The following is a 15,999-nucleotide window of genomic DNA, read 5'->3' as shown; positions in this document are numbered from 1 at the left end:
CCCAACTAATTGTGGGAAGCTTGTGGATGGCCAACCGAAACGTTTGACTCAAGTTAAACAATTTAAAGGCAATGCTACCAAATACTAATTGAGTGTGTGTAAACTTCTGACCCACTGGGAATGTGATGAAAGAAAGAAAAGCTGAAATAAATCATTCTCTCTACTATTATTCTGACATTTCACATTCTTAAAATAGAGTGGTGATCCTAACTGACCTAAGACAGGGAATTTTTACTAGGATAAAATTTCAGGAATTGTGAAAAACTGAGTTTAAAGGTATTTGGCTAAGGTGTATGTAAACTTCCGACTTCAGCTGTATATACTATACTTATAGTGCCATTTGAGATGTATACATTAGTGATGCGTGGGTTGATACAGTCCCTGCGGATATATCCAGGGGGCAGGGCGGGCGGGTTTACGGTAAGGAAATATTCTGTGGATGAATGTCGGGTGGGTGGCGGGCGGGTTGAATAAAGAGAAAACAGTGCTTTAAAAATCCATAAATGTATCATTCTTGTGCAATTTATATCTATAGGCTACATTGAGGGTTTTTCTTTGATTGTTTTTATCTGCCGTTAGTGCTTAAGCCTAAGCTTTAGGAACTAACGTCTCGGTCACACGGACGGTGTTACTGCGCAACATGGTACGCAGCATCATCTGGATATGTGTGCAACAAAAGTTCAACATTCACCATTTCTGTCGAACAGTCCACGCACACAGTGTGATGCTTACGTTTCGATAAATCCACCGTGTGCACCACACAGAACGCACTGCGACTGACTGGGCTCTGCAACGCAATGCTGCAAGGAAAAACGCAGTGTTCCATTGGGAAGTGAATGTACTTCTGGTGCACCAAAACACAATGACGCTGTCGGATGTGATCGAGGCATAACTGCATGCGCGCCAAATACACAGCAATTGCCAAACGCTTTTGGGTACTTGGGCAGAAAAAGTTAACGTCAATTCACTGAGGCAAAAAAAGGGACTATGTCGGGAGTTTAATTCAATAAGAGAAAAGCTGCGAAATGGAGAGTTGAAGATAAATAAAAGGGAGGGTCGGAACAGTAGTCTAATGTTATAGAAGGGAGGGTCAGAACAGTAGTCTAATGTTATAGAAGGGAGGGTCAGAACAGTAGTCTAATGTTATAGAAGGGAGGGTCAGAACAGTAGTCTAATGTTATAGAAGGGAGGGTCAGAACAGTAGTCTAATGTTATAGAAGGGAGGGTCAGAACAGTAGTCTAATGTTATAGAAGGGAGGGTCAGAACAGTAGTCTAATGTTATAGAAGGGAGGGTCAGAACAGTAGTCTAATGTTATAGAAGGGAGGGTCAGAAAAGTAGTCTAATGTTATAGAAGGGAGGGTCAGAACAGTAGTCTAATGTTATAGAAGGGAGGGTCAGAACAGTAGTCTAATGTTATAGAAGGGAGGGTCAGAACAGTAGTCTAATGTTATAGAAGGGGGGTCAGAACAGTAGTCTAATGTTATAGAAGGGAGGGTCAGAACAGTAGTCTAATGTTATAGAAGGGGGGGGTCAGAACAGTAGTCTAATGTTATAGAAGGGAGGGTCAGAACAGTAGTCTAATGTTATAGAAGGGGAGGGTCAGAACAGTAGTCTAATGTTATAGAAGGGAGGGTCAGAACAGTAGTCTAATGTTATAGAAGGGGAGGGTCAGAACAGTAGTCTAATGTTATAGAAGGGAGGGTCAGAACAGTAGTCTAATGTTATAGAAGGGGAGGGTCAGAACAGTAGTCTAATGTTATAGAAGGGAGGGTCAGAACAGTAGTCTAATGTTATAGAAGGGAGGGTCAGAACAGTAGTCTAATGTTATAGAAGGGGGGGTCAGAACAGTAGTCTAATGTTATAGAAGGGGGGGTCAGAACAGTAGTCTAATGTTATAGAAGGGAAGGTCGGAACAGTAGTCTAATGTTATAGAAGGGAGGGTCGGAACAGTAGTCTAATGTTATAGAAGGGAAGGTCAGAACAGTAGTCTAATGTTATAGAAGGGAGGGTCAGAACAGTAGTCTAATGTTATAGAAGGGAGGGTCAGAACAGTAGTCTAATGTTATAGAAGGGAGGGTCAGAACAGTAGTCTAATGTTATAGAAGGGAGGGTCAGAACAGTAGTCTAATGTTATAGAAGGGAGGGTCAGAACAGTAGTCTAATGTTATAGAAGGGAGGGTCAGAACAGTAGTCTAATGTTATAGAAGGGAGGGTCAGAACAGTAGTCTAATGTTATAGAAGGGAGGGTCAGAACAGTAGTCTAATGTTATAGAAGGGGGGGTCAGAACAGCAGTCTAATGTTATAGAAGGGAGGGTCAGAACAGTAGTCTAATGTTATAGAAGGGAGGGTCGGAACAGTAGTCTAATGTTATAGAAGGGAGGGTCAGAACAGTAGTCTAATGTTATAGAAGGGAGGGTCAGAACAGTAGTCTAATGTTATAGAAGGGAGGGTCAGAACAGTAGTCTAATGTTATAGAAGGGAGGGTCAGAACAGTAGTCTAATGTTATAGAAGGGAGGGTCAGAACAGTAGTCTAATGTTATAGAAGGGAGGGTCAGAACAGTAGTCTAATGTTATAGAAGGGAGGGTCAGAACAGTAGTCTAATGTTATAGAAGGGAGGGTCAGAACAGTAGTCTAATGTTATAGAAGGGAGGGTCAGAACAGTAGTCTAATGTTATAGAAGGGAGGGTCAGAACAGTAGTCTAATGTTATAGAAGGCAGGGTCAGAACAGTAGTCTAATGTTATAGAAGGGAGGGTCAGAACAGTAGTCTAATGTTATAGAAGGGAGGGTCAGAACAGTAGTCTAATGTCTGACTGTACAGTGCCTTTTCTATATTGGGTGTGGGTGAACAAACTAACCCAGATGACTTGTTAACCCTGGCTAACCCAGATGACTTGTTATCTTCTCCCCTCCCTCTGTAGCTCCTTCCAGAGCTGGCTAACCCAGATGACTTGTTATCTTCTCCCCTCCCTCTGTAGCTCCTTCCAGAGCTGGCTAACCCAGATGACTTGTTGTCTTCTCCCCTCCCTCTGTAGCTCCTTCCAGACCTGGCTAACCCAGATGACTTGTTATCTTCTCCCCTCCCTCTGTAGCTCCTTCCAGAGCTGGCTAACCCAGATGACTTGTTATCTTCTCCCCTCCCTCTGTAGCTCCTTCCAGAGCTGGCTAACCCAGATGACTTGTTATCTTCTCCCCTCCCTCTGTAGCTCCTTCCAGAGCTGGCTAACCCAGATGACTTGTTATCTTCTCCCCTCCCTCTGTAGCTCCTTCCAGAGCTGGCTAACCCAGATGACTTGTTATCTTCTCCCCTCCCTCTGTAGCTCCTTCCAGAGCTGGCTAACCCAGATGACTTGTTATCTTCTCCCCTCCCTCTGTAGCTCCTTCCAGAGCTGGCTAACCCAGATGACTTGTTGTCTTCTCCCCTCCCTCTGTAGCTCCTTCCAGACCTGGCTAACCCAGATGACTTGTTGTCTTCTCCCCTCCCTCTGTAGCTCCTTCCAGAGCTGGCTAACCCAGATGACTTGTTATCTTCTCCCCTCCCTATGTAGCTCCTTCCAGAGCTGGCTAACCCAGATGACTTGTTGTCTTACCTGGATCCTCCAGACCTCCCGAGCAGTAGCAATGATGACCTTCTCTCGCTCTTCGAAAACAACTGACTCTGATTCCGGATCAGTTCATAAAAAAACAGACACTTATAGGACTGCCTGGTGTTGACCTATAACCTCTGACCTGAGACTGAAACAGTGACCTTGGCTCCAGTACCTGACAAACACAAAGATGCACTCCTTTTCTCCTCTTCCTCTTGTACAGTTTTCATTGGTTCTCCAGCAGACTGACTGGCTGGCTGACCGACAGACTGACTGGCTGACTGACCGACAGACTGACTGACTGACAGACTGACAGACTGACCGGCTGACAGGCTAACTGAAAGATGTTTTAAAACTCAGAGACATGGCAGGACAGGGTAGGGCAGTGAGTGGTGCCTGCCTCCCTGCTTGTCTGCCTCCCGCTGCAGCGCCCCCATGTGGCCATCGATGATACCAGCGATTTGAAATTCAGTTAATTTTGTATACCACCAGTGTCTGTGTACACATTTAGGAAAGTGTTGATGCATTTTTTTATTCATTTTTTTTTTTTTCTTTTAAAGAAGAAAAATGTTGTGATTTTTTTTATTTTTATTCTGCCCTGTCTGGCCAGTGTGTGTAATATCCACCTTGTTATTTCAACCTATAAGGGTAGTCTCAGCTTCCTGTCTCAGCTTCCTGTTGTCCCAAACGTTGTCACAGTTACTGTTCCTGACTGGTTACTAAGTAGCACTGTTCGTCTGTCTGTCAGCCCACTGCACATCATGTAAAAGCACAAGAGATTATGGAAATGCAAAATAACAACACATACATCTCAAAGGGAACAAAACACATTAGTGACATGACCAACAGAACAGGAGGACACAGCTTTTTCTAACACTAGTACCAAATGTTTCCGAGAAATTTGAGATTTTTGGAATGTTCAACAGCTCCCACATAGTTCAACAAAAAAAAAATGTTTCGTTCAATTTGTTTTTGTTTGAGAAATGCATTTTTGTACTGTTACGTAGTTACTGTATCTAGTTTCTATATTATCCTGGACAGAGTAGAGTCATCAATTTATTGATTAATTGATAGAGTCATCAATGGTAAAGGAAAGTAGACGTGATAGAATGATGTGTGTTACCAGTTCGAACTGAAGGCAGTCAACTCAGGAAGTAAACTAGAATTCCAATTAAAATCATTTAAAAAGGGCATGCTATTTTCAATGACTTCTCAATAAGCTGAAAAAGGAGAAGCTATGTCAACAACAACAACAACAAAAAATCTGTTTTGGGGGGAATTTGGAATTCATATCACTTCCTGAATTGACTGACTTCAATTTGAATTGTCCCCAACCCTGTGGGGTTTTTACTACATGGCTGTCCTGTCAGGCCGGCATCAAGCTAGCTAGATCTCCAATCTATCATTCTCACTTATCTTCTTCCCATTTCACAGAGCTGTGTCTCTAGCGCTCCTTGTTGAATCCTGTTATAAGTGGTGAACAAAGTGTTAGGTGCCAAGCCCTTGTCTGGGGGTGGGGGTGGGGGGGGTGTTCTCCAAGTAGTATAGACAGTGTGTGGCTGAAATAGCACACTATTCCCTGTATAGTGCGCTACTTTTGAGAGTACTAGGGTACCATTGCTGACGAATATGTGTTGTGCTTTTTAAAGTTGCTGTTACCACAGCTTTCTGTCTTTCTGTTTGTCAAATTTGTATTTAACACTAATATTTGAAGGGATAGAGCTGTTATTGCGATACACTGATATTATGGGTTGAGTTTTGGGTTGAGTTTTGTTTCTATGATCTTTTTGTTGCTGCAAATTGTGACTATTCATCAAACGTTGGGAAAATGCTTTAACATCACCAAAGTCAGAGGGATTGGGATGAGAGAGAGAGAGAGAGAGAGAGAGAGAGAGAGAGAGAGAGAGAGAGAGAGAGAGAGAGAGAGAGAGAGAGAGAGAGAGAGAGAGAGAGAGAGAGAGAGAGAGAGAGAGAGAGAGAGAGAGAGAGAGAGAGAGAGAGAGAGAGAGAGAGAGAGAGAGAGAGAGAGAGAGAGAGAGAGAGAGAGAGAGAGAGAGAGAGAGAGAGAGAGAGAGAGAGAGAGAGAGAGAGAGAGAGAGAGAGTGTGTTTTTGTGTGTGTGTGTTTATGCTGGTTGTTAATCTTCATTTCAAAGATATGGAGGAAAACTAGCAGGGATCATCCGTCAGTCACTACTGTTTAAAGTTGTCAGTCTGGTTTTTAACCAACGCAGTACTGGAGCTGAAATTATGCCACATTTGTTTTCAAGTTCATTTTATGACAAGAGTGCTGTTGAGTATGCAAATGTGTTATTTTTTTAAGAAAAGCTATTGTAAATATCATTGTGAATATTTTTGTATCATCTTGATAATTCTTTGTCCTTTTTTTACATAATTAGTTAAAGTCCAACTGATCTGCAACGCGTCCTCCCAAACAAAACCCAACACTGACTGTGGACTGTGTCCCAAATTGCACCCTATTCCCTATATAGTGATGTTGTCATGATACCAGTATCGCGATACTACGAAACCAGATTTTCCTTGGCAAAAAAAGAAAACACGAAGCAGACTCAACTCTTTATGGTCCTTTAAAACCTACTTTTGGAAAATATTGTGAGCTATAGCTTGGAAAATAAACAAATGTGACTCTGGGTGAAAACATAAGGCTGTTTTTTTTTTTCCAACGTTAGGACTGTTTTCCTCAAGAAATCATGTTCTGTTTCCTTTTTGTTTCCTTGCTTCCTAGTGTCCCGACACCGTTGTCACGACAACACCACTATAAACATAGTGCATTACTTTTGACCAGGGCCCATAGGGAAGCTCATAGGGCTCTATTCAAAAGTAGTGCACTACATAGGGAATAGGGTGCCATTCTCTGGTCTAAAGTAGTGCACTACATAGGGAATAGGGTGCCATTTGGATCTCTGTAACAGTATGTTCGCTCCTCTCATAGGTGAACCTATCAATCCAAATGTCTCATTGTCAGCTATATACTGCAGATCTCTCTGTGTTGTGTCCCATCCACTTTAACAGATCTCTCTGTGTTGTGGTCCATCCACTGTAACAGATCTCTCTGTGTTGTGTCCCATCCATTTTAACAGATCTCTCTGTGTTGAGGTCCATCCATTTTAACAGATCTCTCTGTGTTGAGGTCCATCCACTTTAACAGATCTCTCTGTGTTGTGGTCCATCCACTTTAACAGATCTCTGTGTTGTGGTCCATCCACTTTAACAGATCTCTCTGTGTTGTGGTCCATCCACTGTAACAGATCTCTCTCTCTGTTGTGATCCATCATAACTAACCCAGTGCACCCAGTTAGAATCCACTATGTTCCTAGACAGGTACTGTACTCTAGCTTGTCTTTCTGTCACATTCTGTGTCCCAAATGGCTCCCTTTTCCCTGTGTAGTGCACTCCCTTTGACCAGGCTGCTTAGGTCTCTGGTTAAAACTAGGGCACTGTGTAGGGAACAGGTTGCCATTTTTGGACGCAGATTCTCTCTACTCTCCCAAGTTCTTCAACCCTGGTGTCGTTCAAGATCGACTAGTCAGGGCTTTTTTTTTTTTTTTTTTAGATAAAGATTAAATTAAAAATGACATTTCAAGTGTGATAAAAAGCAATATTCACAGATCTTCTTTTGTGCTCAAAGGTTGTAGAGTAAGATTCATATAGATGTCGTCTATTCGAGAACTAACGTTCACATTTTTAGGTAAGAATGGACAATAATGATTTCAAAAGCTGTGGGAGCTATCCGCTGTCTTTCGATGTTATTAGAGAACTATGTGAATATCATAATTGTTGCTAATTATTGTCAATATACAAGTGGTATTTTAAAGATACCACAGCCTTATGTTAAAGAAATGTATGATATTGTTTTTATTTTTGTTATGGAAAATATGGCTTTTTTTTTTAAAAGCTTAAGACCATTTACATTTTCTTTCCCATTTTAAATGCTGTTTATTTCTTTTTTTTTGGTAAATTATTTTGTATTGGTTATTCTTATTTTAAAATGTAAAGTCAGACAAATAATTTCATTTAACTGTAGCAATGTACTGATTAAAACATCCTGATTATTGTAAGCCTAACATTTTAAACTTCATTATGCTCTAGAAATAGTACAAAAGAGACATATTATTGATGTTGACAGAATAGCTGATATCAATGTAAGCCTGTGACTTAAAAATCATGAAATCAATTGATCAATCTTTTGACAAAGCACTGCCACATCACCCTTTCTTTTTAATTGATATCTGAATTGAAACCTAAACTTTATCAATCCCATGGAGATACCTAGCTCTGGTCCAGGGTGTTACGTCACGTGTAACACCCTGGACCAGAGCTAGGAGATGCATAGCTATCATTTCACATTTCGCCGTTCATAATTACATAGGAACAGGTTTGATGTAGTAGGTAACCCAAATCTGTAACAATCATCTTAAAGTATAGTATAGAATATATAGAAAATACCATTTCAAAAAGGAAAAAAAATAATAAAAAAACAGAGGCGGGGCAGCACCCATTTAGGCTTAGCAAGGATCTGCAGGGGAGGCAATGCCATAGTGGTTATCTGTTGGCCCTAAGATAGGTCTGTACATAATGTAAATGAGTAGAGACACTTGTGAACAGAAATGTATTCGTTTTCCCTGGGAATGTGCATCGTTTTATTCCGAAATATTAAAAAGCTTGCAACCTCTTCAAACGGAAGAAGGGCTGACTATGGAAAATGAAAAACTTGTTAGTTAGGCTGGTCTGTGGAAAAATCTCTTCTTGGCATTTTTGGTGACACTTCTCTGTAATATTCTTTGACCTCTTTTGTTACTTAGGGGGACTGGGACAGCTATGTTTGACCTACATGTTAATATTTAGCCTACGTGTGCTAGTCTATCACCTGAGGTGCTACAGTTGTTGGAAGAAAAAAAACACACAAAAAAATGAAGAAAATACCGTGGGGTGGGGGGGTCCAATAGGGGATCCAAACCCAAACAGATTGTAACCAAATCCATAGTTTGGACAATTTTTTTAAAAATGAAATCTAAATGGTACAATCTAAGGTGAAAATGTGGACATTTGTCTCTATGTCTGTACATTGTATGTACAATCATTTCATATTCTAAAAACCGGTCAAAATAAAAGGAACTAATTGTGTTTTTTTTTTTTTTTTTGTCTTGCAGAATTATTGTATGTAGCTAGATGGTGTGACAAGCTAATATTTATCTAATAAATATGTATTCACATGATATCTGTATACCATTGTTTTCTTGTTGTATGTTATTGATCTGGATTCTAAACCAAGTTGAGGCTGAGTCCCACTCTATCTCGATACACATTATGTGAGTAGGTACACGTAACTGCCAAAATAAAGGAAACGCCAACATCAAGTGGATGGGGGCATAGCCAAAATAATGGCCTGCCCAGCATTTTTATACATGACCCTAAGCATTAACTCAGGAACCACACCTGTGTGGAAGCACCTGCTTTCAATATACTTTGTATCCCTCATTTACTAAAGTTGTTCCATTATTTTGGCAGTTACCTGTATGTCTATTTCATTTTTTATTATTATTATAGCTAATGTAATGTTAATTATTTGTAAAATATTGTTTGTTTGGTAAAAAAAATATTTTGCATAAACCTTTATGCGCAATATGTCCTCATACACGTCATGCATGCACCCCAATATGCAGAAAAGCACAACGCGGATTCCTAGAGAACATCAATGCGCAGCTCAGCACTTCCCAATCAAAAGCCCTGGATTAACACCGACGTTGGCGCTAAATTAAAGGACAGGGCTACTGCAACCAACCCCGACGCTATGGCTGAGGAAAGAAACAAGTACAAGAAGTCCTGCTACGACCTCCGCGGAGCCATCAAACAAGCAAAAGGACAATATAGGAACAAGGTGGAATCCTATTACACAGGCTCTGACGCCCACCGCATGTCCATTACGGATTACAAAGGAAGAACCCGGCTGTGACCTGCCCAACTATGCCTCTCTATCAGACGAACTCAAAGCATTTTATGCACGCTTCGACTAAAACAACACGAGCCATGCATGAGGGCCCCCGCTGTCCCAGAGGACTGGGGGATCTTGCTCGCTGAGGCCGACGTGAGTAAGGTTTTTAATCAGGTCAAGACTCACAAGGCCGCAGGGCTGGACGGTATTCCAGGGCGCGTACTCAGAGTATGTGCAGAACAGACAGCAGGCATATTCATGGTCATTTTCAACCTCTCCTTGTTCCAGTCTGTAATCCCCACGTCTCAAGCTGACCACCATCATTGCTGTTCCCAAGAAATTTAAGGCTACCTGCAATAATGACTACCGCCCTGTAGCACTCACATCTGTAATCATGAAAGGCTGGTTATGGCACACATCAACTCCATCATCCGAGACACTCTAGACCCATTCCAATTTGCATACCACCCCAACAGATCCATAGAAGACGCAATCTCAATTACATTCCACACTGCCCTCACCCATAAGAGGAATACATATGTGAGAATGATGTTCATTGTCTACAGGTCAGCATTCAACACCACTCCAAGCTCGTCACCAAGCTTGGGGCCCTGGGACTGAACACCTCCCTCTGCAACTGGATCCTGGACTTCCTGACGGGCCGACCCCAGATCCACGCTGACCCTCAGCACCCCACAGGAGTGTGTGCTTAGTCCCCTCCTGTCACCCACGACTGTGTGGCCACGCACAACTCCAACAACATAAAAGTTTGCTAACGAAACGACGGTGGTAGGCCTGATCACCAGCGAAGATGAGCCTACAGGGAGGAGGTCAGTGACCTGGCAGTGTGATGCCAGGACAACAACCTCTCCATCAACGTCAGTAAGACCAAGGAGCTGATCATGGACTACAGGAACTAAGCGCTGCAGTGGAGCGGGTCGAGAGGTTCAAGTTCCTCAGAGTCCAAGTCACTAAGCACCTTAAAATGGTCCACACAGTCGCGAAGAAGGGGCGACAGCGCCTCTTCCCCCTCAGGAGGTTGGAAAGGTTTGGCATGGGACCTCAAATCCTCAAAAAGTTATACGGCTGCACCATTGAGCGCATCTTGACTGGCTGCATCACTTCTTGGTATGGCAACTGCACCGCCCTCGATCGCATGGCGCTAAAAAGGGTGGTCCAGTATATCACTGGGGCCGAGCTCCCTGCCATCCAGGACCTGATAGAACCCCAGCCACCCAAGCCATAGACTGTTCTCTCTGCTTCCACACGGCAAGTGGGACCGGAGAAACAAGTCTGACACCAACAGGCTCCTGAACAGCTTCTATCCCCAAACCATAAGACTGCTAAATAGCAACAAAAAAAAAATGGCTACACGGACTATCTGCATTGACCTTTTATTTATTTTTTGCACTGACTCTACGCACACTCACTCACTCACTCACTCAAACTGACACTCCAACACACGCACACGCACACATACTTCATTGGCTCACAAACACATAACGTGCACACACATTCATACTGACTCTACACACACGCACACACTCGCATGCAATCATCATATACGCTGCTGCTACTCCGTTTAACGTTTATCATATATCCTGGTGCCTATACATATCTACTCCTACCACTCCAGTATTACTGTACTAACTTTTTAGTTTGGATCCCGCGACACACAGTTGGCATCAGTTGCTGGGATTGCTAGTCTCTGTCCAGTGATCCTGCCGACCAAGGTCGGTCTGAGGAGCTATTTGGCGTAGCAGCTAGCCTAGCTGCTAGCTAGCTAGCAGCATATCAAGCTAGCAGGGTTTTCTTGAGGGCTTGAACGCAGCCCGCGACGCGGTTAGCCATTGTGGCAGGGACCGTGGATTGTCCCGGGTTTGTGGATGTCTAGATCCCTGCTGTTTGTTGTTGTTTTCAATCTTCCCTTTGACCTGTCCTGTCTGGAACTGCGAGGAGTAACAGTGTAACCTACATTGCTAGCTACCATGACAAAGATCAAAGCCGGCGGGAGTACCGTTGTCGAGGACAGTGGTGTCTCTCTGTCACACGTTAAGGATCTTTTAAATGAACAAAAATAGTTCTACAAGCAGTGGTTACAACAACAAGAAAATAGCTTCAAGTACTTTGTCCAAATACTGGTGGATTCGACTAATAAAAGAATGGACGACCTGACCAGAGAGGTCCAGGACCTAAAGAACAGTTTGCAGTTCTCCCAGGATCAGCTCGATGAGTTGAAACAGGAGAACGGCAAGATTACAGCAATCTGTAAGTCATTGAGAGAGGACATAAATTCTGTATGTGATAACTATCTCGAGGGACAATCAAGGCGTAACAACATGGTTGTGGACGGAATTGCAGAATCTCCACATGAGACCTGGACGGAGTTTGAGGACAAAGTGAGGGAAATGATCTCAGAGAAACTGAAGATGGACCACAGGATGATTGAGGTGGAGAGGGCACACAGGACTGGAAAACCCACCACCGGCCCAGGTGACAGGCCCAGGCCGATAGTGATCAAGTTCCTGAGGTTCAAGGACAAGGTAGCTGTTCTGGAAAGAGCCAAGAACTTGAGAGGAACGTATATCTTTCTCAACAAGGACTATTGTTTTGAGAATTTCTATCCCAATGTTTCAAAAATGAACTTATTACTCAGTCTGTATCCCAGAGGTTGTAAATCTCTAATAATCAGACCAAGCAGTCCAGCAAACAATCATCAGGGTTTATTCATGAGAACGTTCTGAAACAAAATGGTCGTACAATATTTTTATATGCACACGTCAGAGGAAAGATCCCACCCCTCTTTAGGCGGGCTGTAGTTTTCCACTGGAAAACTGCTCTCCTGACCATCAGGTCACACACACACACACACACACACACACACACACACACACACACACACACACACACATGCACTCTTCCAAGCCTAACAGTTTCTCTCCTCCCTAAATTGGGAGGCCTCTTTATCTTGGTTTCTCAGTTGTCTGTAGCCAGTTCTCCTTGTCCTTTGTTGTCTTGTCTAACTCCTACTCCCATTGCTAAATGGTAACACAATGTCATACTCTTAACTTGCCCTACGCTCACACACTCTAACACATTTCACACAGTTTCAGGGTGTAATAATTAGTCATTAATAATTAGTTTAACTGAGGGTGTGACATTTTAGTCATATCTCACTCACACATTTCTTTATCAATCCACCCTTTAACTAAATTTCACACACACATTTAAAATACATTCTTATAAAATGAAACACACAACAAGGCATATAACTTGTTTTGCATATTACATGTATCACTAGTACAAAACACACTATAAAATACAATTTGTCTTGCATTGCTAACAAATTTTACTTTCAATCATAACTCACTCTCCTTGTTAGGATTTTCACTATAACTTTCATTGAAAATATAGTATACTAAACATCAAAAATTGTCTCATTTTATACAGTTTCATCAGGGTTACCCCATGATTAAAAGTGTAACGTTACTCTTTAGCAATGGTACCTAACCTGTTTACCCACTATCTGGAAACAACAGTCTAAGCCCATATTGAAGAACATTTGCTTCATCACATCCTGCAATATTGATTAATTAGTACATCACACTTAAAACAAGACTTTAATACACAAAAATCATTACAATAACTTTTCAACTAGAGATTTGTAGTTCTAGGTAAACATCCAGTCACAGTTCTTCGTTAGATTTTCACTGCAACCTTCACACATTAGAACTAAGAAAAGTTTCATCCAGTCTCAAACTATCTGAATCGTCGTCATCCTCCACCAAGCCTGGTGGGTCATATTCTTCATTCCTTAGGTCCGAGTCCGGGATTGGGCCGTATCTCACCATCTGTTGGGAAACTGCATTCTCCAACGCCTTGCTCACCAACCCTCAGACACAGGGAATAAGACAACATCCACAAAGAACAAGCATACCCATAGAAGCTATAGCTGCACCCAGAATAGTTGCAACAATAGCTTTCCATTTTCCAAACATGTTATCAAAACAACCAGTAATTGATGTATTCACCCCCCAGTTCTCAGCCCATTCTTTACTTAATGCAGTGAGACCTGCCAGTGCTCTAGTTACTGTACCATCTGGGGCTGTATTGTTGGGGATAAACATACAACAATGACCTCCCACCATCTTGTAAATCCGCCCTTCTCTGCTAAAAGCATATCGAGAGCCAAACTATTCTGTCAGGTCATGAGTGAGGTGGCGGATAGTTGGTCTGAAATTCCCTTAATGTTATGATTTAACTGGATAGAACCCAAATGCAGACAAGTACACCAAGCCAGAGAAGTTTTAACAGGTTTATTATAATGTTCAATAGTCCAGGTTTCCAATAAATGGGGAAGAGCAAGTCCAGGTTACAGGGAGGGTACAGATCCAGGTCAGGGCAGGTGTGGTACCGTAATGTCCTAGTGTCCGTGGTGAGTCCAAAGGAGAGGCCCGATAGTGGAGAGCAGGATGGTGGTGGCAGGAGTGAAGCGGAGGCAGGAGTCAGGTTCCAAATATCTGTGGCACAGGAGAAAAAGTAAATAAACAGTCCAAAAAACACAAGAGCGAAAACAGACAGGTTGAGTCGGCAGCGAGACTAACATGGTTGTCTTGACTATGATCTGACGATGAGTGGAAAGTTTGACCGGGTCTTAAAGGCTGAGGTGATTATGGTGAATGAGCTGCAGCTGGAACCCTGACTCCCGCACACCAGACTTCACTCCTGCAATCAAGGACAGACAGAGGGGGAGGGAGAGAGCAGAGAGAGAGCTACCTAGCAGCAGTAGGCCTAACAGTACCCCCCTCTACGGACGCCACCTGGCGGCCGACAGGGTTTATCAGGATGTAACCTATGAAACTCACGAACCAGAGCAGGATCCACAATGAAGCTCCTGGGCACCCAGGAACGTTCCTCAGGACCATAACCCTCCCAATCCACCAGGTACTGGAAACCACGACCCCGGCGGCGAACATCCAGAAGTCGCCGGACAGTGTAGACCGGACCCCCACCCACGATCTTGGGCGGAGGAGGGGGACGAGAGGGCGGGCACAAAGGGCTAACCGACACAGGCTTAATCTGGGAAACATGAAAGGTGGAATGAACCCGTAGGGAGGCAGGAAGCTGTAGCTTAACCGCGCAGGGGTTAACAATAGACAGTATCTTGAACGGTCCTATAAAACGAGGCGCCATCTTCTTCGACTCCACCTTCAATGGAAGGTCCCGTGACTTCAGCCATACCTCTTGACCAGGAGAGTAACCGGGAGCCTGGGACCGGTGACGGTTGGCTTGCCTCTGCATGTACGCCGAAGCTCGGGACAGAGCTACCCTGGCCTTCCTCCAGACCTTGCAGCAGCGGCGCATGTGGGACTGCACCGAGGGTACCGCAAGTTCCCTCTCTTGGGAAGGGAACAGGGGAGGTTGATAACCCAGAGCACACAGAAAAGGAGACAAACCAGAGGAAGCGTTAGTCAAGGTGTTATGAGCATATTCCACCCAGGGGAGCATGGAGCTCCATGACCCAGGGTTAGACCCAGTGACACAGCGAAGTGCGGTCTCCATCTCCTGGTTCGCTCTCTCGGCTTGCCCGTTGGTCTGGGGGTGATATCCAGAGGACAGGCTGGATGTAATGCCCAAAGCTTTACAGAAAGCTTTCCACACCTGGGAGACAAACTGGGGACCCCTGTCAGAGACAATATCCGTGGGTAGACCATGAGAGCGGAACACATGTTCAACCAAAATATCAGCCGTCTCTCTGGCAGTGGGCAGTTTAGGTAGGGCCAAAAAATGAGCGAACTTAGAAAAACGATCAATCACCGTAAGAATGACAGTCTTACCAGACGAGGGGGGGAAGTCCAGTGACAAAATCCATAGCGATATGCGACCAGGGCCGGCTGGGTATAGGTAGAGGTCGTAGATGACCAGCGCTGGCCTGGGTGGAGTTTTTACTTCGTGCACATACCGTACAAGCAGCAATGAAGGCTCGAGTGTCCGCCTCCATCGTGGCCCACCAGAACTTCCGTCGCACAAAGTCAAGGGTCCGCGAAACTCCAGGGTGACAGGTAAGGGGAGACGAGTGAGCCCACTGAAGTACCTGGGAGCGAGCAGACTCAGGGACAAACATCCGGTTAGGAGGACCCCTCCCAGGGTCAGCTTGATGATGTTGAGCCTGTCTAACAATCCCCTCGATGTCACATGTGATGACTGCAATACTGCAGGTAGGAGGCAAAATGGGTTCAGGGTTACTACCAGTATCAACAGCCGAATGAACACGAGACAGGGCGTCAGGCTTGACGTTGCGTGACCCAGGACGGTAAGACAGAGAAAAATTGAATCTCCCAAAAAATAGTGCCCACCTGGCTTGACGGGGGTTGAGCTGCTTCGCTGACTGGAGGTAAGCCAGATTCTTATGATCCGTCCAAACGATGAAGGGTTGTTCCGCCCCCTCCAACCAATG

At 43.8% G+C, this 15,999-nt stretch overlaps 1 protein-coding gene across 2 annotated transcripts in view; it reads left to right on the top strand.

The window, feature by feature from the left end:
- LOC121580391 (zinc finger MIZ domain-containing protein 1) overlaps positions 1-5,114 on the top strand; it is a 301,135-nt gene extending 296,021 nt beyond the window's left edge. Inside the window, exon 22 of one of the 2 annotated variants that reach the window (XM_045224684.1) lies at positions 3,553-5,114. In XM_045224684.1, the coding sequence (XP_045080619.1) occupies positions 3,553-3,660 (108 nt within the window). In that variant the 3' untranslated portion in view covers positions 3,661-5,114. Of the gene's footprint in view, positions 1-2,925 lie in introns of both variants that reach the window. The other variant, XM_045224717.1, reaches the window with a different exon arrangement.
- Positions 5,115-15,999: the final 10,885 nt, after the last annotated feature.

Source organism: Coregonus clupeaformis, chromosome 1, assembly GCF_020615455.1.
Source record: "Coregonus clupeaformis isolate EN_2021a chromosome 1, ASM2061545v1, whole genome shotgun sequence".
NCBI classification, from domain to species: domain Eukaryota; kingdom Metazoa; phylum Chordata; class Actinopteri; order Salmoniformes; family Salmonidae; genus Coregonus; species Coregonus clupeaformis.
The sequence above is the reverse complement of the archived record's forward strand: the minus strand, read 5'-3'. Positions and strand labels throughout refer to the sequence as shown.